General features: G+C 42.8%; 1 protein-coding gene across 1 annotated transcript in view; it reads left to right on the plus strand.

The window, feature by feature from the left end:
* mgat4b (alpha-1,3-mannosyl-glycoprotein 4-beta-N-acetylglucosaminyltransferase B) overlaps positions 1–27,354 on the plus strand; it is a 237,419-nt gene that overhangs the window by 139,963 nt on the left and 70,102 nt on the right. The window contains exon 7 of the mRNA XM_045723878.1: positions 17,928–18,003. Within this exon, the coding sequence (XP_045579834.1) occupies positions 17,928–18,003 (76 nt within the window). The remainder of the gene's footprint in view (positions 1–17,927; positions 18,004–27,354) is intronic.

The following is a 27,354-nucleotide window of genomic DNA, read 5'->3' on the forward strand; positions in this document are numbered from 1 at the left end:
TGATTGTTGCGTCATTCGAAACTGGCTGTACTAAATCAGCGTTCTAATCACACCGGGACCACTGTAGAATGATCACACCCGTGTGTTGGTACTTGTGAAAAAGACAGCTGCCCCTCAACCATCCGTGACCCCCACAAACCTCTCCCGCCAGTCCCAAACCTGAGACCAGAAACAGGCTACCTGAGGGCAATACCAGAACAAATGGTCTATTGATTCTGTATCCTTACAACAAAATCTGCAGAGGTGGGATGATTGTATGCCCCAAATATTCAACATTTTGTTGGTGGCAAGAATTCGGTACAATACGTTTAGCTGAAAAGCACGAAGTCTTGAATCAATCCATACACCCTGTGCCATGGAATCGGTGCATAAAAAATCTCTTCCCATCTATTTTGCAATCTGTATGGCACTGCTGTCAACATCCTGGTCCTCAAATAAAACTGGTATACTTTCCTATGCTATTTTTGTTCCTCTGCCAGTTTTGATCCTTTATATTGGGCAGACCAGTTCCCTACCTCCTGCCGCTGCCACCTGTCTGCTCCATTTTTGGGGTAATGCTGTAATCAATTGGTTGTAATATTGGATTGAGCAGACCTTCCCATACAATTCGGATAACTCCATGAGAGACAACTCTACAATTCTAATTTACAATATAATTAAAAAACAAAATACCCTTTTCAAACATCTTTTCCATAAATGCAGGTCTTTTATCAAACAGCACATTTAAATTCAAGCATAATATTTCTTGTAATATTTGTTCTATATTTTCTGTGCGATGAAATTGAAATTGTAACCAGCTCTGCAATGCTTGTTTGAAAAAGAGAGATACTTTGAACAATTAATCGAAAAATGAGGCATGGCAGTCTGCACAAAGGCAAACAATACATTTTTAAACGATTTTATGATTTTGTATGTGACGATTTTAGAGAGAGAGGTTTAGTGCTTTTATATTTAATCATCTCAGTCCACCCAGTTCATATTTGTTATACAGATAGGGATGTTTTACCTTGTCTGGTTTAGCATCCCAGATGAAGCCGGGAAAAAAAAGTGCTCATATGATTTGAAAAACAAATCATCAGGAGTAGGCAGCGCCATAAGTAAATGACTTAACTGAAATATGACCTAGGAGTTAATCAGTGTAATTTTTCCACAAATAGACAAGTATTTACCACTCCATGGTTGCAGGATCTTGTCTATTTTGACTAGTTTTCTATGGAAATTCATTGTGGAAAGCTCATTTATATATTTTGTGATATGAATACCAAGTATGTCTACTTCACCGTCAGCCCATACAGAATCTTTCCAGATCCTTGATATCCTTCATCTTTGCTTATGGACTGCCCTCTTTAATTCAAACTACAGGTTTTCAATGGTGTTCAAGTCCATAGACTGAGTATTGTTGAATGTTCATTTTGTGGTGATGTAATAATTTGTGGATTTTTGTGTGTGCTTGGGGCTATTATCTTGCGGGGAGATTCACTTCCGGCCAAGTTTCAGCCTCCTGGCAGAGGCAACCAGGTTTTGGGCTAAAATGTCCTGGTACTGGGTAAAGTTCATGATGCTGATGACCTTAACAAGGGTCGAGGACTATTGGAAGCAAAATAGCCACATAACATTAATGATCCAACACCATTTTATTTATTTTTCAAATGTAAGCCCCTGGAGTTTATTAAACGGCATTGACACTTCGATTGGAACCGGTGCTATGGTCAGATAACATGAAAATATAGCTCTGTGGCCACGAACAACATTGGTGGGTTTGGTGTCAAAATAAGGATACATAAGCAGAAAATACCTGCTGTAAAATATGGTGGTGGATCTTTGATGTTATGGAGCTATTTTGCTTTCACTGGTCCTGAGGCCTGTGCTAAGGTCAACGGCATCATTAACTTTAGCCACCTCAAGGGCATTTTCACTAAAGACCTGGTTGCCTCTTCCAGGAGCCTGAAACTTGGACCTGACTGGATGTGCCTAAGTATGTTTGCCTTTCTTTGTTTATTTGTGCGTTAGTCTGGCTGTACGTCTCTGAGTGTGGGGTTGTGTGTGGTGATCCTTCCTGCGAGCAGTCAGTCTGCTCTTTGTTTTATTTAGCGCTTGGCTGCATGTTTTTTTTGAAGATGAGACTTGCTGTAGGCGGCTGGCTTTGCGAAGTCAAGTCAGCCACGTGTGTCTGTGCTGCTGTTCATAGCTCTTCTATTCCTAACTCAGCCATGGTTATCGAATTACCAAGGCAAAGTAATCCATAGACTCAATTTACCTCTCGCCCCACAACCCTTAAAAAAACTCATAGCATAGTCACAGTTTTAATAAACTCCTGCTGAGTTTACTTATAACTGCTTTGGCTACTTTGTAGCTCGTTTACGTAGCCTGCTTAATATATGCTTTATGATAGAAATACAGAAAGGATCAAATCAAGTTGTTGAAAGGTGTAGTACAAGTGAAGTTTCCCTCCTGCTGTCTCTCCTCTCCTCCGTGGGCGTGCCAGGCTCTCTCTTTCACCTGTGTGTGTAATCCGGGGAGATTTGTTCAGATTAGCGGTTTAGGACGGGCTCACTCTGATATGATTACTCATCTGGGAAAGGGAGGGCACAACTCTCCTCAATCACAATCCTGCCAGGTACAAACATTCATCCCCACACTCACACACACCTGCACATAACTTGTGCCCACATGCTCAGGTGTGTGTGTGTGTGTGTGTGTGTGTGTGTGTGTGTGTGTGTGTGTGTGTGTGTGTGTGTGTGTGTGTGTGTGTGTGTGTGTGTGTGTGTGTGTGTGTGTGTGTGTGTGGATGGGTGAGAGAAAAAGAGAGAGGGAGAATTAGTCCCTGCCTGTCCAGGTGTTGAGTGTGGTGTTGCGCTATGGTATTGAACACAGACATTCTGCCCCAGCTCTTTGTGATTATTACCGCTACATTAGCCAGGTGTATCGTGTGAGTGTTAGCAGGTGCACTGCCCGTACCACCACATCCACAGTGGGTGTGTGTCGGATGTTTATCCTTTGTGTCTTTTCATTTGCTTGCATGTCTGGGTGTGTGTCTGTGCAGTCGTGACTGTGTGTGTGTGTACTGTATGTGTAGTAATTTTAGTGTGCATGTGTTTCTGTGTGTGTTTAGTTCAGTATGTGTCTCTCTGCACGCATGCTTAGTTTAACACGCGTGCGTGCGTCTGTGCACATGCATGTGTGGTGATTTATGTGCTGCAGTAATGAGTGTGAGCAGGGAGAATGGCTCCCTGGGCTGCTACAGGCCACTGCCATTGTTTATTCATGAGGAGCACTTAAGACAGGGGCCCATGTCTCGCTGAAGTATGTAACTAGTCACACACACATAACCAACCACACACGCAAACGCACACGCATGCAAAACACCTGCACACTCATGCAAAACACCTGCACACTCATGCAAAACACCTGCATACTTTTACAAATGCACCTACTCAAAAACACAACTACACACACATACCGTCAAACTCGTACACACACATCGTCAAACTTCCACTCTGTTTAGATTGGCAGGCCAGGGCCAGTAATAACTGTGGTTGTCACAAGTTCTGGGTGAGAGCATCTTCTAACAGGACAGACCTCTCTCTAAGAGAACACACACCACTGTTCCATACACATCATTTCTGATGCCTCGAGCTATTGGAACTGTGTCAGGGTGTGTGGTTAAAATTGGCAAAAAACACACATTTCTTTCCACAAGGCCGTGGGGTGACATTCAGAGACTTGTCCCGAAGCCACTCCTGCATTGTCTTGGCTGTGTGCTTAGGGTCGTTGTCCTGTTGGAAGGTGAACCTTCGCCCCAGTCTGAGGTCCTGAGCACTCTGGAGCAGGTTTTCATCAAGGATCTCTCTGTACTTTGCTCCATTCATCTTTCCCTCGATCCTGACTAGTCTCCCAGTCCCTGCCACTGAAAAACATCCCCACAGCATGATGCTGCCACCAACATGCTTCACCGTAGAGATGGTGCCAGGTTTCTTCCAGACGTCACGCTTGGCTATTCAGGCCAAAGAGTTCAATCTTGGTTTCATCAGACCAGAGAATCTTGTTTCTCATGGTCTGAGAGTCCTTTAGGTGCCTTTTGGCAAACTCTAAGTGGGCTGTCATGTGCCTTTTACCTGATTAGTGGAGTGCTGCAGAGATGGTTGTCCTTCTGGAAGGTTATCCCATCTCCACAGAGGAACTCTGGATCTCTGTCATAGTGACCATAGGGTTCTTGGTGACCTCCCTGAGCAAGGCCCTTCTCCCCCGATTGCTCAATTTGGCCAGGCAGCCAGCTCTAGCAAGAGTCTTGGTGGTTCCAAATGTCTTCCATTCAAGAATGATGGAGGCCACTGTGTTCTTGGGGACCTTCAATGCTGCAGAAATGTTTTGGTACCCTTCCCCAGATCTGTGCCTTGACACAATCCTGTCTCGGATCTCTACGGACAATTCCTTTAACCCCATGGCTTGGTTTTTGCTCTGACATGCACTGTCAACTGTGGGACCTTATATAGACAGGTGTGTGCCTTTCCAAATCATGTCCAATCAATTGAATTTACTACAGGTGGACTCCAATCAAGTTGTAGTAACATCTCAAGGATAATCTCCCGAGTGGCGCAGCGGTCTAAGGCACTGCATCTCAGTGCTTGAGGCCCCACTACAGACACCCTGGTTCGAATCCAGGCTGTATCGCAACCGGCCGTGATTGGGAGTCCCATAGGGCGGCGCACAATTGGCCCAGTGTCGTCCGCGTTTGGCCGGTGTAGGCCGTCATTGTAAATAATAATTCGTTCTTAACTGACTTGCCTAGTTAGTCCTGAGCTCAATTTCGAGTCTCATAGCAAAGAGTCTGAATACTTATGTAAATAATGTATTTCTGTTTTTATTTTTAATACATTTGAAAAAATGTCTAAATCTGTTTTCGCTTTGTCATTATTGGGTATTGTGTGCAGATTAATGAGTGACATTTTTTATAAATCAATTTTAAAATAAGGCCGTAACGTAACAAAATGTGGAAAAAGTGAAGGGGTCTGAAAACTTTCCGAAGGCACTGTATATCAATGAATTGGTGAGGGCACTAGAACAGTCCGCAGCATCCGGCCTCACCCTAATAGAATCTGTTGTCAAATGTCTACTGTTTGCTGATGATCTTGTTCTTCTGTCCCCAACCAAGGCGGGCCTACAGCAGCACCTAGATATTCTGCACAGATTCTGTCAGACCGTGGCCCTGACAGTAAATCTCAGTAAGACAAAAATAATGGTGTTCCAAAAAAGGTCCAGTTGCCAGGACCACAAATACAAATTCCATCTAGACACCGTTGCCCTAGACCAGGGGTTCTTACATTTTTTCAGCCTGGGACCCAAATGCGAAATTCTGTCTTTTCCTGGGACCCAAGCTTAGGAAAATATGCAACTATATGTAAATATCAGTACATGTCATTGCCCTTATGCCTAAACAAAACTGCAATATAGACAAAAACAAATAACAATGAAATACCCATAAATATATTTTCATGTTTATTTTTCCCCATTAAAAACATTGTTACATATCGATCTAGGTTGGAACTGTTGCTGTTAAATACAATAAATAATTTAATTCTGAACTGGAATGAACGGATTGATCACATCACACAGATGTATAACAGAACACACACACACACAGGCTTTTTGGTCGTGCAACCCTAAGTAACAGTACAGATAAAAAATTATTCGAAGTTTTCAACAAGCATGTCAATTCTGGGTTTAGATTTTGCCAGTACAACACTGAGGTGATGCTCAACATTGACACTGTTTCTGTGCTTGAGAACCCTGACCTGCATAGGTATGTGGTGCCAAGCTGGATCAGAACATCTACTGCTTTCTCAGTCAGGCAGGAGACCGCTTCCTGCTGCAGATGAGCAACCCAGAACTGTGTGTGTGTGTGTGTGTCTCAAAAAGCAACTTGCTTCAATCAGTTTATTCCAGTTCAGACTAAAAAGTATTACTTGTAACAGCAACAGTTCCAACCTTGACTTGTTATCAACAATAATTTCTACAGTAAAATGTACAGTAGGCCTGCTAATTTTTAATCTTCATCTGTACTGTTTCTTGGGGTTGCACTAGTTAGCTTGCTTTGGCTAATGTTAGCTATTAGCTGTGTAACGTTACAAGGCCAGGGGATTGTTTGAAAGAGAAACTCGCATCTACTACTATGAGAGATAGTACTTCCTTATTTCTGCATATCATCACCTGTTATAAAATGACAACAATGCCTTGCTAGTAGACTTACTTTTCCACTTTCAAAGCACTGTTTCCTGAAGCATTCTGCCCCTGTTCTTAAAGAACTCCCTGGGTTTACCGTCATGTTCTGCCTGGATGTTTGGTCAGGACGTGTCGTTTTATTCATTTGTTTGTTTTGAGAGACTCATTACTAAGCACTTCCCCACACAAAACGCATTGTGGGTGCTCCTCGTTATTTCTCAAAGTTTGTATGAAAGAGACTAAATGTCATCACTGTATTTGCGTTTCATGACAATTGAGCTCAGTCAGAACATGTGGCTAGCATGAGTCCATTTCATGACAGCGGTGAGTGGTGGCTTGAACGACAGCGCTGCAGAAAAAAGATCAGGTAAACAGCGAAGCACACGGGCATCTCCCTCCACCTTTCCCACTCGCGCAGCTGCCAAACTGAGCAGAGACCGCTGATAAGCAGAGAGCGCACTGAACCGAGAGCGCAGTTACACTTGGCCAAATCAATTCCTGTAATTAATGAAATAATTATTAATTTACGACCCACCATTAACAGGTTTGGGTCGCGATCCATACTTTAAGAAACGCTGCCCTAGAGCACACAAAAAACTATACATACCTCGGCATAAACATCAGCGCCACAGGTAACTTCAACAAAGCTGTGAACGATCCAAGAGGCATGAAGGGACTTCTATGCCATCAAAAGAAAAAGAAAATTCGACCTACCAAATCAACATAAAAATACTTGAATCAGCTATAGAACCCATTGCCCTTTATGGTTGTGAGGTCTGGGGTCCGCACACCAACAAATTATTCACAAAATGGGACCAACACCAAATTGAAGCTGCATGCAGAATTCTTCAAAAATATCCTGTGTACAATATAAAACACAAAATAATGCATGGTCCTGAACAGAGAGTACACAGTAGCAGAATACCTGACCGCTGTGACTGACCCAAACTTAAGGAAACCTTTGACTATTTACAGACTCGGTGAGCATACCATTGCTATTGAGAAAGGCCGCCGTAGGCAGACCTGGCTCTCAAGAGACAACAGGCCATCACAGCAGCAAGATTTCTGTAATCTGTTGCCAGAAGAAAATATGACATTTGAAATGTCTTTATTCTTTTGGAGCTTTTGTTAGTGTAATGTTTACTGTTATTACATTTTTTTTATTGTTCATTTAACTTTTGTTATATCTATTTGACTTGCTTTGGCAATGTAAACATATAGACATGAAAAAAGCAAGAGAGAATGAGGGAGAGGGAATGAGCAGGACAGAGAGGAAGGGAGAGGGAATGAGCAGGACAGACAGAGAGGGAGGGAGGGAGAGGTAAAGTGAGAAGAAGCGAGAGACTGAACCAAAGACAATGGGAGGTAGCCAGAGCTAGAGCGAGAGAGACAGTTAAGATGTGTGATCGAATCACAATAAGATGAAATGGATAAAGGAAAGGGAAGATGTCAGAGAAAAGGAGTGGCTAAGATTGATGATAAAGTGAGGGAGATGGAATGTGTGTGTCTATGTGTTAGAGAGAGACACTTCCAGATGACTGAGTTGTTAACAGGACTAGAAGTGGATCACGGCCAATGAGACAGACAGGACAAGGTGTCACTCTCAGGTCACCACGGCGACTAGGGCAATGTCACACACATGGTTCATCAACTGCCCCGGTCTGTCTGCCTCTCGTGTTGTGTTGTCTTAGTGGTAGTTCTCTTTGGTCATGCAATCTGGCTCTGGTCCAATATCCACACTAGTGTTGTTGATGGCTAAGCCTAAGTGCAATGCATCTGTTCTCCTAAGACCTAGGTAGTATTGTCCTGTTGCTTATTGAGTACGCTGTGTTACGATGCAGAGATTCTTTGAGTTTGCGACCAGGTTGGGGTGGAATTAATCTGTCACGCTAGCATACCATTTAGAATGAAGAAACGTATTCGACTCGCTGTCCTCTATAGCCTATTGCAGTGTTTAGTTTAAATGTCATTATTTTCACCAGTGATATACTGTAATATACAGTTATATTATTGATTATATTTTAGCTTGTAAAGTAAAAATGCAGTGGTAAGCTAAATCCCAAGAGTAAAATGTAAGTGCAGTGGATGTTTTAAGGCTGCTGCCAGGATATATTGAATTCAAAGTAAATTAACTTCATCTTGAAAGAGAAAGGAGGGAGGGGGGAGGAAGGGAAGAAGTAATGCAGAGTTAAAGACATTTAAGGAGGAATGGAGTGTGTGTGCGCGTTGGCATGTGTTCTGCTCTCTGTGTGTGTGGGACCGCGAGGGAGTTAGAGAGGGAGGGAGAAAGTAGCATAGGGAGAGGCAGCGAGAGATAATTGGTGTGTTAATTCATTCATTGGCCAGTCTACTTCTCTCCTTCTTCATATAATCCATCATCCTCTCCTCCTCTCCTTCTTCTCTTGGGTCCATGAGGACAGTACCAAGCTCAGTTTCTGTCAAAGCTGATGGGGCCCTAGAGGCCCCCCTTGCCTCACCTCCTTCCTCTCCCGCCCTCTATCCCCTTTTCTTTGGGGGAGTCAGCCCATCATGAGACCCTGGGAGATGAACTGTGACTGATTAAATATCAACCGCATACACTCTCATTGGGGACCGCCTTGCAAACAGTCAGCCTGTGGTGCTCTGCAGGGAGTGGAGGAGGGTGAGATGAATGGGTGGGTTTTTAAAATATTTATTAGGATCCCCATTAGCTGTTGCGAAAGCAGCAGCTACTCTTCCTGGGGTCCACACAAAGCATGAAACATAACATAATACAGAACATTATTAAACAAGAAAAGCTCAAGGACAGAACTACATGCATTTAAAAACAGCAACACAGCCTACATATTAATACATACACACAACATCTAGGTCAAATAGGGGAGAGGAGTTGTGCCATGAGGTGTTGCTTCATCTGTTTTTAGAAACCAGGTTTGCTGTTCATTTGAGCATTGTGAGATGGAAGGGAGTTCCATGCAATAATGGCTCTAAATAATACTGTATGTTTTCTTGAGTTTGTTCTGGATTTGGGGACTGTCAAAAGACCCCTGGTGGCATGTCTGGTGGGGTAAGTGTGTGTCAGAGCTGTGTGTAAGTTGACTATGCAACAGTTTTGAATTTTCAACACATTAATGTTTCTTATAAAAACAAGGGATGCAGTCAGTCTCTCTTCAACTCTTAGCCTAGAGAGACTGGCAAGCATAGTATTAATATTAGCCCGCTGATTACAATGAAGAGCAAGACGTGCCACTCTGTTCTGGGCCAGCTGCAGCTTAACTAGGTCTTTCCTTGCCGCACTTGACCACATGACTGGACAATAATCAAGATACAGTAAGACAAAACTGGAGTCTGCAGTGTGTTGTCAAAAAATCAGTGCATCTCTTTATTGGGTGGGTGGATGGATGGATGCAGATAGATGAAGAGCCAACCCCCCCCACACACACACACACACACACACACACACACACACACACACACACTCACCAGCTCTCCAGTTCATTAGAATGCAACTTGACAGATAACTTATTTATTCTCTTTACATCTTAAATCAATATTATAAAGCTTGAAGTTTAGTATTTTATAGCAGAGAGTGCAGATTTCCCCCTAAAGAAACTCATGGGTGAGCAGGCTGATGGACTAAATCGTTCCCAGGTAATCCAGACTGAGTAAATCAATGTCAGATCAACCAGGCGGACGAATCAATCCCACATCTACCAGACAGACGGACAGACGAATCGATATCAAATCAGCCCAGACAGTCTAATCTATTATTGTCACATACCCAATCTGTCTGTAAGACGAGACTGTAGGCCTATTTAATTTCATTATGTTGTATAGTTATTAGTTTGCATAGGGTAAACGTTTAATTTGATGATTTGGATAGGATCATGTGTCTTATGTGGAGGTCCGTGCTTTGATTGGTTGTTAAGTTCTGAGGGAGACATTGTGTCACGGTTGTTGTAAGAGACAGACCAAGGCACAGCGTTTGTTGAGTTCCACATATTTATTTAAAGTGAAACTTCCTTAACCAAAACAATAAACAAGCCCCAACACAAACAATATCCCACAAACACAGGTGGGAAAAATGGCTACCTAAATATGATCTCCAATTAGAGGCAACGATTACCAGCTGCCTCTAATTGGGAACCATACAAAACACCAATATATACATTTTGAACTAGAACACCCCCTAGTCACGCCCTGACCTACTACACCATAGAGAACCAAGGGCTCTCTATGGTCAGGGTGTGACGCATTGATGCGACGCAATTCATTTTCAGTTGGACTGATTAAGTTCTAATCAACGTCATGCCTTAGCTGTACACTGCAAGTAGCATTTATAATGTTAGCGCTCCATCGTCTTCCGTAGTCTTTTGCAGTATCACGCTGAAGCTGACTCCGCAAACGGAAGACATTGTTAGTGTTGGGCTGTACTTACCTAGAGAATCTCCTGGAGTAGCCTGATTTATCACTGCACCACTGCGGTCCAAATGGCACTCTATTCCCTACATGGTGCACTACTTTTGACCAGAGCCGTGCTTCAAAGTAGTGCACCAAATAGGGAATAGGCTGCCATTCCGGAAGCAATCTATCACTGGGCTGGTAGCGTATCCGGGACGGTTGCGTGGGAGCCGCACAATAGAAGAAGTGATTTGATGACACAACCAGTCTATTGAGATTAAAGGCAGGCTGCCCGGCCCGCTTAATCAAAGCCCCCTCGATCGATTCGCGCCAGGAGCCATGACTTACTCACCTCTCATCCTCTCTCTCCCTCCCCCCTTTCTCCTCTCTCACTATCTCTTTCTCGCTCTCCTCCCTGTAGCGTTCTACTCTCTTTCTCTCTTCTCTCTCCTCCCTCTATCATCTATCGTTTGAGAGTCCCAGGCTTGGCCAAGGAGAATGAGACAATGTTCCCTATCGATTAACCAAGCGGCCTTGTACCCTGGGGGGACTGCAGGATGGATAGGCTGCCTATAGGGTGGTGTGTTTGTGTGTGTGCACGCACAAGTTTGTGCTTACATGCGTGCATGGGGTGGACATTCTGTACTGCAATATTTCATCACTAAGTGCAAATGTGTGTAATTGTCTATGTGTCAGCTCAAATACAGTACAAAACAGACTGCATTTAAAATCTTGCTCCTTGGCCTGTATTTTGAGAGAGGCAGGGGAAACTAGGTCTCTGTGGTGAGACTTGTTTCATAATGCATGAGGAGGAGAGGACCGGGCTGAGCAGGTAAACATCCCTCACATCAAATGGAGTGAGAAAAGATAAGAGGGGAGAAAGGAAGAAAGAGTGAGGAAAGATGGAGAGAGGAGGAGACAGGATGCCGACTCTTTCCTTACCTTATACCTAGAATGCCCGGGGCTAGGTTGAAAAAGGATTGTATTTAGGAAGCACTTGGATAATAATATTTTTGTGGCTTAGAATGAATGCTTGTGGTCTATACATAGGCTACAAATGAATGCTTACAGTAAAGCTATAGGAAAAACATGCAAAAATCTGAATATAACAGAGACATAAAGTAGATAAGTATTCAGTGTATAGAATTAGATGTAATACTTAAACACAGTAAAATATATATATAGCACCTGTCAAAAGTTTACACACCTACTCATTCAAGGGTTTTTCATTATTTTTACTATTTTCTACATTGTAGAATAATAGTGAAGACATGAAAACTATGAAATAACAGTGTTAGTGTTAAACAAAGCATTTATTTGCAGCCCAAATAAATGCTTCACAGAGTTCAAGTAACAGACATATATTTTTGATTTTATATTCTTCAAAGTAGCCACCCTTTTCCTTGACAGCTTTGGACACTCTTGGCATTCTCTCAACCCTGGTGTGCGTGCGTGTGTGTGCGCTTTCCGTCTGTGTGTTTATGTATGTGCTATATGTTTTGTGTTTCTAGGTATGCTCCCCCATTTATCACATACAGCTGCATATGTGTATGTTTATCAGTGTATGGTCATGTTGCGTGCTTGAGTTTTCGTGTGTGTGCAGGCTTCCCTGTTAACCCACACAGCTAGGAACACACAGCTGAGATCTGAGAAAGTTTTACATTTCTTTAGTAACATTTGAGTCTTTGTTTTTCTGGGTGTTACATCTCAGACAGTTTGTCAATATGCTGTGTTTATGCTGTAAAGAATATTGTGGCTGCTGCCTGTCTGGTCTGATGCAGTTTAGTGTGTAGAAGGTAGTCTGCCATCGCAAAGTGCTGAGTTATCCTAATCGGGGCTACAGAGGCACAGAAAGGTACACACAGAGCACTCGGAAAGTATTCAGACCCCTTCCCTTTTTCCACATTTTGTTACATTATAGCCTTATTCTAAAAATGATTCAATAAGAAAATCCTCATCAATCTACACACAAAACCTCATATTGACAATGCAAAAACATGTTTTTACAAATGTTTCCATATGTATGCATGTGTGTATATATATTTTTTTCAGACCTTTTGCTACGAGACTTGAAATTGAGTTCAGGTGCATCCTGTTTTCATTGATCATTTACATTTTAGTCATTTAGCAGACGCTCTTATCCAGAGTGACTTACAGTAGTGAATGCATACATTTCATACATTTTTTCTCCGTACTGGTCCCCCGTGGGAATCGAACCCACAACCCTGGCGTTGCAAACACCATGCTCTACCAACTGATCATCCTTGAGATGTTTCTCGAACTTGATTGGTGTCCAACTGTGGTAAATTCAATTGATTGGACATGATTTGGAAAGGCACACACCTGTCTATAAAAGGTCCCACAGTTGACAGTGCATGTCAGAGCAATAACCAAGCCATGGGGTTGAAGGAATTGTCCGTAGAGATCCGAGACAGGATTGTGTTTAGGCACAGATCAGATGGAAGAGTACCAAAATATTTCTGCAGCATTGAAAGTCCCCAAGAACACAGTGGCCTCCATCATCCTTAAATAGAAGAAGTATGGAGCCACCAAGACTCTTGCTAGAGCTGGCCGCCTGTCCAAACTGAGCAATCGGGGGAAAATGGCCTTGGTCAGCGAGGTGACCAAGAACCTGATGGTCACTCTGACAGAGCTCCAGAGTTTCTATGTGGAGATGGGAGAACTTTCCAGAAGGACAACCAGCTCTGCAGCACTCCACCAATCAGGGCTTCATGGTAGAGTGGCCAGACGGAAGACACTCCTCAGTAAAAGGCACATGACTGCCCGCTTGGAGTTTGCCAAAAGGCACCTAAAGGACTCTCAGACCATGAGAAACAAGATTCTCTTGTCTGATGAAACCAAGATTGAACTCTTTGGCCTGAATGCCAACCGTCACATCTGGAGGAAACCTGGCAAACCCTACGGTGAAGCATGGTGGTGGCAGCATCATGCTGTGGAGATGTTTTTCAGAGGCAGGGACTAGGAGACGAGTCAGGATTGAGGGAAAGAGGAACGGAGCAAAGTACAGAGAGATCCTTGACGAAAACTTGCGTGGGGTGAAGGTTCACCTTCTAACAGGACAACGACCCTAAGCACACAGCCAAGACAATGCAGGAGTGGCTTCAGGACAAGTCTCTGAATGTCCTTGAGTGGCCGAGCCAGAGCCCGGACTTGAACATCTCTGGAGAGACCTGAAAATAGCTGTGCAGCAACGCTCCCCATCCAACCTGACAGAGCTTGAGAGGATCTGCAGAGAAGAATGGGAGAAACTCCCCAAATACAGGTGTGCCAAGCTTGTAGCATCCTTCCCAAGAAAAAGACTCGAAGCTGTAATCGCTGCCAAGGTGCTCAAAAAAGTACTGAGTAAAGGGTCTGAATACTTGTTAAATGTGATATTTCCATGGTATTTTTTCATGCATTTGCAATTATTTCTTTAAAAAAGTGTTTGCTTTGTCATTGTGTGTAGATTGATGAGGCAAAAAAACTATTTAATTAATTTTAGAATAAGGCTGTAATGTAACAAAATGTGGAAAAAGTGAAGGGGTCTGAATACTTTCAGACCCCATGTGCGTGTATATAGAGTGTATGTTGACACCCCTTCAAATTTGTGGATTCAGCTATTTGCTGACAAGTGTATAAAATAGAGCACACAACCATGCTATCCCAGGAAAGGGCTGAAAATAAGCCCATATTATAATACACTATATATACAAAAGCATGTGGAAACCCCTTCAAATTAATGGATTCAGGTATTTCACCCATACCCGTTGCTGCAGGTGTATAAAATTGAGCACACAACCATGCAATCTCCGTAGACAAACATTGGCAGTAGAATGGCCTTACTGAAGAGCTATGTGACTTTCAATGTGGCACCGGCATAGGATGTCACCTTTCCAATAAGTCAGTTGGTCAAATTTCTGCCCTGCTAGAGCTGCCACGGTCAGCTGTATGTTCATTATTGTGAAGTGGAAACCTCTACGAGCAATAACGGCTCAGCTGCAAATTGGCAGGCCACACAAGCTCACAGAACGGGAGCGCCGAGTGCTGAAGCGCGTAACGTGTAAAAATTGTCTGTCTTCGGTTGCAACACTCAATACAGAGTTCCAAACTGCCTCTGGAAGCAACGTCAGCACAAGAACTGTTCTTCTGGAGCTTCATGAAATGGGTTTCAATAACCGAGCAGCTGAACACAGGCTTAAGATCACCATGCGCAATGCCAAGCGTTGGCTGGAGGGGTGTAAAGCTCTGGAGCAGTCAAAATGCGTTCTCTGGCATGATGAATCACACCTCACCATCTGGCAGTCCGATGGGTGCATCAGGGTTTGGTGGATGCCAGGAGAAACTACCTGCCCCAATGCATAATGCCAACTGTAAAGTTTGGTGGAGGAGGAATAATCGGCTGGGGCTTTTTCATGGTTCAGGCTAGGCCCCTTATTCCAGTGAATGGAAACCTTAATGCTACAGCATTCAATGACATTCTAGACGCTTCTGTGCTTCCAGCTTTGTGGCAACAGTTTGGGGAAGGCCCTTTCCTATTTCAGCATGACAATGCCCTCATGCACAAAGCGAGGTCCATACAGAAATGGTTTGCTGAGATCGGTGTGGAAGAAGTTGGCTGGCCTGCACAGAGCCCTGACCTCAACCCCATTGAACACCTTTGGGATGAATTGGAAGGCCGACTGCGAGCCAGGCCTAATCGCCCAACATCAGTGCCCGACCTCACTCATGATGTTGTGGCTGAATGGAAACAAGTCCCCGCAGCAATGTTCCAACATCTAGTGGAATGCCTTCCCAGAAGAGTGGAGGCTGTTACGGCAGCCAAGGGGGGACCAACTCCATATTAATGTGCATGATTTTGGAATGAGATATTCGACGAGCAGGTGTTAACATACTTTGATCATATAGTGTACTTGTGTGCCTTATCCACATTGACTTAAATCAAACAAATCAAATCACACTTTGTCACATGCGCCGAATACAACAAGTGTAGACCTTACCGTGAAATGCTTAATAACAAGCACTTAACCAACAGTGCCGTTCAAGAAGAGCAAAGAAAATATTTACCAAGTAAAAATGTATAATAAAAAGTAACACAATAACAATAACGAGGCTATATACAGGGGGCACCGCTACCGAGTCAGTGTGCGGGGGTACAGGTTAGGTAATTTGTACATGTAGGTAGGGGTGAAGTGACTATGCATAGATAATAAACAGTGAGTAGCAGCAAGTGTACAAAAGGGAGGGGTGAGGGTTAATGTAAATTGTCCGGCGCCGATTTTATTAATTGTTCAGCAGTCTTATTGCTTGCGGGTAGAAGCTTTTGAGGAGCCTTTTGGTCCTAGACTTGGCGCTCCGGTACTGCTTACCGTGCGGTAGCAGAGAAAACGGTCTATGACTTGGGTGACTGGAGTCTCTGACAATTTTATGGGCTTTCCTCTAACATCGCCTATTATATAGGTCCTGGATGGCAGGAAGCTTGGACCAGTGATGTACTGGGCTGTTCGCACTACCCTCTGTAGCGCCATATGGTCAGATGCCGAGCAGTTGCCATACCAGGCTGTGATGCAACCGGTCAGGATGCTCTCGATGGTGCAGGGGCATTACACATTCAATAAAAGTTTGTTAGGAGTTTTCAAACCTCTAAAGTAGCTTAATATCAAGACATTTGTTGTCTAAATCCATCTATATGCCTCCACCGCAAATGTATATAAAGATTAACACAAAATCAAAGCAGGAAAACCAGAAAGTAATTTTGGGTTGGAGGCATATAGCTGGATTTATACACCCAATTTCATGTGACGTGGTTTCATCTTGGCATTAGTCTACTTTTGATGTCTGAAAAAACGTCATCTTACACATTTTCGTTTATGAGTGTAATGTCCCTTTAATAAAACATGGAACGAGGAAGTAACTCCCCCAGATAATCCTATTCAATTTGAGATGGAGTTAAAGTGCTTTTATATCACTATCATGAACATCACTCATTTGACCTTTCACATCCTAATGGCACGTTAGGGGACAACACTGACGATTTGTTAAAACACAGCGGTACCGATAGCTTAGGGGTGGTAGGGTAGAAATGGGCTTCCTTGTGTCCTATCATGTGCCTCCTCATGGTGAATGTATCATCTATTTACCAGATGTGAATACAGGCTTTAGGGGAGAGAACCTCATAATCTTTATTGTGCATGTGATGTGGTTCGTCACCAAGCCTATCTCCCGGCACAGCTGAGATTCATGAAGCTTATCAAGCAGTTAGAAAGAGAGTAAATATTTTGATTTAAATGTTTACACGGCGTTCCTCAGGAAATTACTGTTTGCATATCGTAATTTGTCAGAATTGATCTCTAATCAAGCATAATTGTGTTGTTTTCTGTTATAGGTACACATTTCAGTGTGTACTCTGCGTACAAGCTTTGATGTAGGCCTAGGCTACACGGATACGATTTGCTCCTTGTTTGCCTCAAACAATTGCTTTATCTTTATATAGCCACAATATACATGATTTAGGCTACTATTTCCGTCTAGCAAAGGATTACGTATGTCTCAATCCGTTGCACGTGTTATTGTGAAGTAAGATTTGAACTGGCAAACAGATCATAGGAATGGCGCTGCCAGAGGGCCGTCTTTTATTGGATGAAACTATGAGACGTTGCATTGAGGGGCATTCTTCTCCTGGTGTAGTAGTTGCTGTATGGCTGCTCTAATCGGTGTTGTTATTTTTCCCTTCTCATGTTATCGATGCCTATTTTCATCACAGTGTGTTTATACAAGCTACTCTGTGTCTTGTCCGAAAAGTGTGTGTGCGTGTGTGTGTTAGAGGTTCTTTTATTTGGTTCCCACAGGCATAGCTAATCGAATCGTGCGTGAGTACGTTTGTGAGACAGTAACTTGGCAAAGAGTTGTTTTTCCTCCTCTCCGTTTTCAACATCTCATTGATATCCGGTGACAAAGGCAACCACATGTTCTGCTCCTCATCGGAAGCAGGAGCCACTAATCCACCTCCAGCTTCTCCTCGCTCTCCTCTTACACAGGAAGATAGAGGACCAGGAGCACTGCCCCGCTTAGACAAGAAGCTTATTGTTTCCATTTATTGACTCTTACGACATACAGTTCCTACATTATGTGTCTGAGTTATAACAAAGTGAGTTATGCCAAAGTGAGACACTGGCTCGTGTACCCAGGCCCGAATGTCAATGAAATAGTAGTATGTCGGATGACAGGTTTGGATGTGGATCGTGTGTGTGTGTGTGGGTGTGTGGGTGTGTGGGTGTGTTTGGGTTTGTGAATCTAATCGCATCCTCTGTCATACTCCTCTTTCTCCCCAGATGGCGGACAAAACAGAATTTGGATTACTGCTTCCTCATGATGTACGCCCAGTCCAAAGGGACCTACTATGTGCAGGTACGAAACCTCAAGCCTCTTGCAGCATGCATCTGTTTACAGTGTTTTCTGTAAAAACTGAAGAAATGTGTATATTCTGCATTGTGAAATGAGAATCTTAGAAGTGTGTAAACACTTTGAACTGTTTGTTCTGGGAAAAATTGTTCTGACATGTCTGTGCTTGGAACTACATTGCTCACTAGGCAGCCATTTCACATAACCTTTGGACAGGTGGCACTCAACAACAGCTATAGTCCTACAGAAGCAATCTAGAAAGCTATCGTGAGGGTGACACAGCAATAATGTTTGCCCCAGTCGTTTCCCGCTGCTGAGGCTGCATTCATGAGAGCCGAGGAGCGGCTGCAATTTCGATTTTTGATTTATTAGGATCCCCGTTAGCCAACGCCAATGGCGACAGCTACTCTTACTGGGGTCCGAAACATAGTAAAAAATTCATTACAGACTAAATACATTTAAAAACATGAACATGTAGGTGTGTGTGTGTGTGTGTGTGTGCGCGCGCATCCATCAGTTACACATACACACAACAAGTAGGTCACATAGGGTAGAGGCGTTGTTGCGTGAGGTGTTGCTTTATTTGTTTTTTGAAACCAGGTTTGCTGTTCACTTGCACTATATGAGATGGAAGGGAGTTCCATGCACTCATGGCTCTGTATAATACTGTACATTTCCTTGAATTTGTTCTGGACCTGGGGACTGAAAAGACCCCTGGTGGCATGTCTAGTGGCATAAGTGTGTGTGTAAGTTGACTATGCAAACAATTTGGAATTTCCAACACTAATGTTTGTTATAAAAACAAGAAGTGATGCAGTCAGTCGTTCCTCAACTCTTAGCCGAGAGAGACTGGAATGCATAGTATTAATGTTAGCCCTCTGATTACAATGAAGACCAAGACGGGCTCTAAAAAACATTGTGCAGGTGTGGTTGGAAGCCAAAGGGCTAATATGAAGACGACACCACAAAAAAAACAATATGCATTACATAAGTACAAAAATAAAAAAAGGGTTGTTAAAACAGATAACAAAATCAACTCATTATAAATGATTTGATCAGTAATCACGGAGAAAAAAAAGAACAATACTTTGTTTAAGTGTGCATGAGCGTTTGGGTATATGGAGGAGATTACTGAGTAGTTTGGTTCATCAGGCTGACCCCCAGTCTTCGCTTAAAGTTATTGAGGGATGATGAGGTTTTGGCAATGTGAAGATAAGAATTCCAAAGTATGGTACCTATGTATCTGATTGAGAATTGCCTATGTGATGTATGGCAGTAGGGATGGTGAAGGTTAACTCAGTGTCTTGTGTTTTATAGATGTATTTCAGAATTTACCTGGAAAAATCCATAGTAGGGTTTAGGTAAGCTGTCTGGGTGGTATGATGATGTTGTAGAGGAAAGTGCATAATTGCCATACATTAATATTGTAAATAGACAAGATGTTCAGTTTCTTAAACGAAGATGCAGATGGAGCCAGGTAATTAGAATAGGTGGCTAGTCTTCCAAGTGTATTTTGTATGATGAGTAATTTGTGTAGACAATATTACAGTAAATTAGATATGGGTGAATGAATCTATAGTATAGAGTTAGGAAGTAAGCCTCATGAACCAAACCACTAGTCTTTGTGATGATACTAATAGATTTCATCACTTTACTGCAGACAAATTGAATGTCTTTCCAGGATAACTTTTCATAAATTAAAACTCTAGTGGATGTGACTTGTTCCATTTCATTCCCACCAAGTGAGACTCTGGCTCGTCTTTTAAAACCATATTCCTTATTCTTACTAGTGAATACAATAAAGTTGGATTTTTTTAACATTGAAAGATAATGTGTTTATCTGGAACCGTACAGAAAATGTGGCCATGCCTGAGTTGGCTTCATTAATTAGTGAATCAAAATTCTTGTGTGATAAAATCAAATTGGTGTCATCGCCAAAGAGAATGGGAAGTACGGTAGAAGACACAGCAGCAAGGTCATTGATATAGATTACGAAAAACAAAGGTCCAATTATCCAACCCTGTGGCACACCACAGGATATCTTGGCCCTGATAGAGGCACAGCCATTTGCATAAACAAATCGTACTCTATCATGAAAATAACTATATAGACAATTGTGTATAATCATGAAAACCGTAAAAATGCAATTTAGAAAGTAATATTTTATGATCAAACTATGTCAAACACTTTGTATAAATCTAAAAAGATGCCAGGTGCGTGTTCATTGTTGTTCAGGGCTGTAGAGATTTTATCCATAAGTTGCAAAAGAGACATATCTGGAGTACTTTTTGCGAAAACCATATCGGTGTTGATTTAAATGTTTCAATATTCTCTTATATACCATTTTTTTCTAGGATTTTAGAAAAACATGCTAGTATAGTTATTGGGTGATAATTTGTAAAATACTGTATATTGGATCCCCAGATTGATAGAAGGGGATAACTTTGGCAATTTTTATGCAAATATGCAAGTAAACATATTACTGTACTACACCTTTTGTATTCTATGCATGTGACAAATAGACATATATTTTATTTGATATAGTGTGTGTTTACCAGAGATGGTAATGTGAAGAACAACAGGACCTGCACCAGAGTCAGATTAGGATATAGGTCAATGACTAGATAATGTATTTTTAGATGAAGTTTTTCTTTATTGTAGGCTACTACTACTTTTACCACTTTTAGTCTTGAAATATTTGGTTGTTTACTATACACTCTGTTTAGCACATGGCCTCACATGATGCTGACAAAGAAGAGCTCTGCAGTAGGTGACCAAAACATTCAAGGGCCATTTCTCAAAAGTGGGGTGACATGTTTATCAACTTTCAAGGCAGAATTTCTTTCCCATTTTTCCTTAACTGCAGTGTATGATATACACATTTCTAGCTCTGAGTCTCTACTTTTATCCTTTGTAAAATAAACAGCATTTCAAATGTTGCTACATAGGACCGAATCCAGGTGGTCGGTCACATTTAGTCTCAACTTGTTCCACAGCCACACCCTTTATTACCAGATTCAGCGGAGGTCTAGAATTTAAGGAATGATTTGTACCAAATACAATGCTCTTACAGTGAGGGGGAAAAAAGTATTTGATCCCCTGCTGATTTTGTACGTTTGCCCACTGACAAAGAAATTATCAGTCTATAATTTTAATGGTAGGTTTATTTGAACAGTGAGAGACAGAATAACAACAAAAAAATCCAGAAGAACGCATGTCAAAACTTATATAAATTGATTAGCATTTTAATGAGGGAAATAAGTATTTTACCCCTCTGCAAAACATGACTTAGTACTTGGTGGCAAAACCCTTGTTAGCAATCACAGAGGTTAGACGTTTCTTGTGGTTGGCCACCAGGTTTGCACACATCTCAGGAGGGATTTTGTCCCACTCCTCTTTTTCTACCCTAAGGTTTCGAGGCTGATGTTTGACAACTCGAACCTTCAGCTCCCTCCACAGATTTTCTATGGGATTAAGGTCTGGAGACTGGCTAGGCCAGTCCAGGACCTTAATGTGCTTCTTCTTGAGCCACTCCTTTGTTGCCTTGGCCGTGTGTTTTGGGTCATTATCATGCTGGAATACCCATCCACGACCCATTTTCAATGCCCTGGCTGAGGGAAGGAGGTTCTCACCCAAGATTTGACAGTACATGGCCCCGTCCATCCTCCCTTTGATGCGGTGAAGTTGTCCTGTCCCCTTAGCAGAAAAACACCCCAAAAGCATAATGTTTCCACCTCCATGTTTGACGGTGGGGATGGTGTTCTTGGGGTCATAGGCAGCATTCCTCCTCCTCCTCCAAACACGGTGAGTTGAGTTGATGTCAAAGAGCTCCATTTTGGTCTCATCTGACCACAACACTTTCACCCAGTTGTCCTCTGAATCATTCAGATGTTCATTGGCAAACTTCAGACGAGCATGTATATGGGCTTTCTTGAGCAGGGGGACCTTGCGGGCGCTGCAGGATTTCAGTCCTTCACGGCGTAGTGTGTTGGTTTCTTGGTGACTATGGTCCCAGCTGCCTTGAGATCATTGACAAGATCCTCCTGTGTAGTTCTGGGCTGATTCCTCGCCATTCTCATGATCATTGCAACCACGAGTTGAGATCTTGCATGGAGCCCCAGGCCGAGGGAGATTGACAGTTCTTTTGTGTTTCTTCCATTTGCGAATAATCGCACCAACTGTTGTCACCTTCTCACCAAGCTGCTTGGCGATGGTCTTGTAGCCCATTCCAGCCTTGTGTAGGTCTACAATCTTGTCCCTGACATCCTTGGATAGCTCTTTGGTCTTGGCCATGGTGGAGAGTTTGGAATCTGATTGATTGATTGCTTCTGTGGACATGTGTCTTTTTTACAGGTAGCAAGCTGCGGTTAGGAGCACTCCCTTTAAGAGTGTGCTCCTAATCTCAGCTCATTACCTGTATAAAAGACACCTGGGAGCCAGAAATCTTTCTGATTGAGAGGGGGTCAAATACTTATTTCCCTCATTAAAATGCAAATCATTTTATAACATTTTTGACATGCGTTTTTCTGGATTTTTTTGTTGTTATTCTGTCTTTCACTGTTCAAATAAACCTGCCATTAAAATTATAGACTGATCATTTCTTTGTCAGTGGGCAAACATACAAAATCAGCAGGAGATCAAATACTTTTTTCCCCTCACTGTAGTTTAAGTGTCACGTCCTGACCCTAGTAAGATGTCATTTTCTATAGTAGCGTAGGTCAGGGCGTGACAGTTTTTTTTTCTTCTTCTATTTCTATGTTTTAGTTCTAGTTTTTCTATTTCTATGTTGGGGTTGTTAGGGTTGATCTCCAATTGGAGGCAGCTGGTCCTCGTTACCTCTGATTGGAGATCATATTTATATATATATATATATATAGATTATATTTAAGTAGGGGTTTTCTTCCTGGGTTTTTGTGGGTTATTATATTTTGAGTAGTGTTTGTTTCTCTCTGCGTCACGGTTTGTTGTTTTTGTCAAGTCAGTTATTTATGTTTTGCAAAGTTTCACGGATTTAATAAAATGTGGAACTACAACCACGCTGTACTTTGGTCGGCTCCTTTCGACAGCAGTGACATCGAGATGTTGAGTACCAGTTTATTACTGGCAACCCATTCTAAAACTGACTGCAACTCTTTGTTAAGGGTTTTACAGTCACTGACACGTACTGTGCTTTCGGAAAATATGCACACTATTTTTCCACATTTTGTTATGATAAGGCCGTAACGTAACATTGATTAATGAAATAAATACCTCATCAATCTACACACAATACCACATAATGACAAACCAAAAACACTTTTTTTATGTTTTCAAATAAATACAGAAATAGCTAATTTACGTAAGTATTCAGACCCTTTGCTATGAGAATTGAAATTGAGCTCAGATGCATCCTGTTTCCATTGATCATCCTTGAGATGTTTCAACAACATAATTGGAGTCCACCTGTGGTATATTCAATTGATTGGACATGATTTGGAAAGGCACACACCTGTCAATATAAGTTGACAGTGCATGTCAGAGCAAGTACCAAGCCATGAGGTCATAGGAATTGTCTGTTGAGCTCCAAGACAGGATTAGTGTTGAGGCACAGATCTGGGGAAGGGTACCAAAACAATTATTCAGCATTGAAGGTCCCCAAGAACACAGTGGCCTCCATCCTTAAATGGAAGAAGTTTGTAACCACCAAGACTCTTCCTAGAGCTGACTGCCCGGCCAAACTGAGCAATCGGGGGAGAAGGGCTTTGGTCAGCGAGGTGACCAAGAACCCGATGGTAATTCTGACAGAGCTCTATAGTTCCTCTGTGGAGTTGAGAGAACCTTCTAGAAGGACAATAATCTCTGCAGCACTCCACCAATCAGGTCTTTACGGTAGAGTGGCCAGACGGAAGCCACTCCTCAGTTAAAGCACATGAAAGCCCGCTTTGAGTTTGCCAAAAAGCATCTAAAGACTCTCAGACCATGAGAAACATGATTCTCTTGTCTGATGAAACCAAGATTGAACTCTTTGGCCTGAATGCCAAATGTCACGTCTGGAGGAAACCTGGCACCATCCCTACAGTGAAGCATGGTGGTGGCAGCATCATGCTGTGCAGATGTTTTTCAGCGGCAGGGACTGGGAGACTAGTCAGGATTGAGGGAAAGATGAACGACGCAAAGTACAGAGATGTCCTTTATGAAAACCTGCTCCAGAGCGCTCAGGACCTCAGACTGGGGTGAAGGTTCACCTTCCAACAGGACAATGACCCTAAGCACACAGCCAAGACAATGCAGGAGTGGCTTTGGGGCAAGTCTCTGAATGTCCTTGAGTGGCCCAGCCAGAACGCAGACTTGAACCCGATCAAACATCTCTGGAGAGACCTGAAAATAGCTGTGCAGCAAAACTTTCCATCCAACCTGTCAGAGCTTGAGAGGATCTGCAGTGAAGAATGGGAGAAACTCCCCAAATACAGGTATTTGGTTGGATGACAAGTTGTCCTTTAAAGTTCTTGTGGATAATCTTGTGACAAAGCTTAAGTTGAAATTGGGTTTTTATTTTCATAATATGGTTTGCTTCCCGCTTATTTACATTTACATTTACGTCATTTAGCAGACGCTCTTATCCAGAGCGACTTACAAATTGGTGCATTCACCTTATGATATCCAGTGGAACAACCACTTTACAATAGTACATCTATATATTTTTTGGAGGGGGGGGGGGGGTTAGAAGGATTACTTAATCCTATCCCAGGTATTCCTTGAAGAGGTGGGGTTTCAGGTGTCTCCGGAAGGTGGTGATTGACTCCGCTGTCCTGGCGTCGTGAGGGAGCTTGTTCCACCATTGGGGTGCCAGAGCAGCGAACAGTTTTGACTGGGCTGAGCGGGAACTGTGCTTCCGCAGAGGTAGGGAGGCGAGCAGGCCAGAGGTGGATGAACGCAGTGCCCTTCTTTGGGTGTAGGGACTGATCAGAGCCTGAAGGTACGGAGGTGCCGTTCCCCTCACAGCTCCGTAGGCAAGCACCATGGTCTTGTAGCAGATGCGAGCTTCAACTGGAAGCCAGTGGAGTGTGCGGAGGAGCGGGGTGACGTGAGACAACTTGGGAAGGTTGAACACCAGACGGGCTGCGGCGTTCTGGATGAGTTGTAGGGGTTTAATGGCACAGGCAGGGAGCCCCGCCAACAGCGAGTTGCAGTAATCCAGAAGGGAGATGACAAGTGCCTGGATTAGGACCTGCGCCGCTTCCTGTGTGAGGCAGGGTCGTACTCTGCGAATGTTGTAGAGTGTGAACCTACAGGATCGGGTCACCGCCTTGATGTTAGCAGAGAACGACAGGGTGTTGTCCAGGGTCACTCCAAGGCTCTTAGCACTCTGGGAGGAGGACACAATGGAGTTGTCAACCGTGATGACGAGATCATGGAACGGGCAGTCCTTCCCCGGAAGGAAGAGCAGCTCCGTCTTGCCGAGGTTCAGCTTGAGGTGGTGATATGTCTGCCAGACATGCAGAGATGCGATTCGCCACCTGGTTATCAGAAGGGGGAAAGGAGAAGATTAATTGTGTGTCGTCTGCGTAGCAATGATAGGAGAGACCATGTGAGGATATGACAGAGCCAAGTGACTTGGTGTATAGCGAGAATAGGAGAGGGCCTAGAACTGAGCCCTGGGGGACACCAGTGGTGAGAGCACGTGGTGCGGAGACGGATTCTCGCCATGCCACCTGGTAGGAGTGACATGTCAGGTAGGACGCAATCCAAGAGTGAGCTGCGCCGGAGATGCCCAACTCAGAGAGTTGGCTAGAAATAAGCTTGTCAGGCAACTTTTCTCTCTGTAATTGATTATGGTGACTTGTTGTATATGCATGCAGCCTCGTTTGTCTTACAGAGACTGGACTCTGTTTATCATGCATCCTTGCGCTTTATTACAAATGCCAAGTCACTCACCCACCATTGCACCTTGTACCAAATGATAGATTGGACCTCACTTTATATGCACAGAAAGATACATTTGTATGTGTTCATCTACAAAGTCCTTTTGGGTAAACTCCCTCTTTACCTCTGTAGTCTGGTCTCCTTCACCAGCAGTTACCATGCCCGGTCTGCTAGGTGGTTGCTACTTAAAGGACATTCACAGTATTAGGCAAGACTGCCTTCTCTTCTTGTGCACCAGACGCATGGAATAGTCTACAATCCATGCTTCATCTAGATATGTTAGTGCCACTGAATTAATTGAAAATATTGATGGGAGACTGTTACGGAGGAGTGTAAATGCTTTTTTTAGGCTGGATCATGTTGTATTGTAGTATGTTTTAATTATGTAATGTATTGATTGTTGCTGCCTTCTTGGCCAGGTCTCCCTTGAAAAAGAGACTCTGTCTCAATGGGCTTTTCCTGGTTAAATAAAGGTTAAATAAAAAATGTAAAACAGGTTTGCCAAGCTTGTAGCGTCATACCCAAGAAATCTCGAAGCTGTAATCGCTGCAAAAGGTGTTTCAACAAAGTAAAGGATCTGAATACTTATGTAAATGTGATATTTCCGTTTTGTATTTTTAATACATTTGCAAAACAAATTATACAAACCTTTTTGCTTTGTCATTATAGGGTATTGTGTGTAGATTGATGAGGGGGGAAATAAACTATTTAATCTGTTTTAGAGTATGGCTGTAACGTAACAAGATGTGGAAAAAGTCAAGGGGCCTGAATACTTTCCGAATGCACTGTATATGGTTGCATCATCATACATAGACACACATGCTTTGTTTGTTGCATGTGGCAGGTCATTGGTAAAAATAGAAAAGAGTAGAGAGCTGCCCTTTGGTACACCACACTTTACATGTTTGACATTAGAGAAGCTTCCGTTACAGAAAACCCTTTGAGTTTTATTAGATAGATAGCTCTGAATCCACGATATGGCAGAGGTTGAAAAGCCATAACACATACATTTTTTCAACCACAGTTTATGGTCAGTAATATGGTTTCAAAGGCTGCACTGAAATCGGACAGTACAGCTCCTACAATCTTATCAATTTCTTTCAACCAATCATCAGTCATTTGTGTCTGTGCAGTACGTGTTGAGTGCCCTTCTCTATAAGCACGCTGAAAGTATGTTGTTAATTTGTTTACAGAGAAATAGAATGGCGCCGGAGGAGATGGATGCTGTTTTACGGGCTCCTAACCAATTATGTAATTGTGTTTGTTTTTTCACGTTATTTGTAACTTATTTTGTACATATTGTTTCTGCCGCCGTCTCTTTTGACCGAAAAGAGCTTCTGGTTATCTGAACTGCGTTTACTCACCTTTACTCACAGAGATTTTTTTTCTATAACGAGTCAGACGCGAAGGATTTACTTCAGACTCCGGACAAGTCCCAAATCCTGTCATTCGCAT

Source organism: Salmo salar, chromosome ssa09, assembly GCF_905237065.1.
Source record: "Salmo salar chromosome ssa09, Ssal_v3.1, whole genome shotgun sequence".
Lineage (NCBI taxonomy): Eukaryota > Metazoa > Chordata > Actinopteri > Salmoniformes > Salmonidae > Salmo > Salmo salar.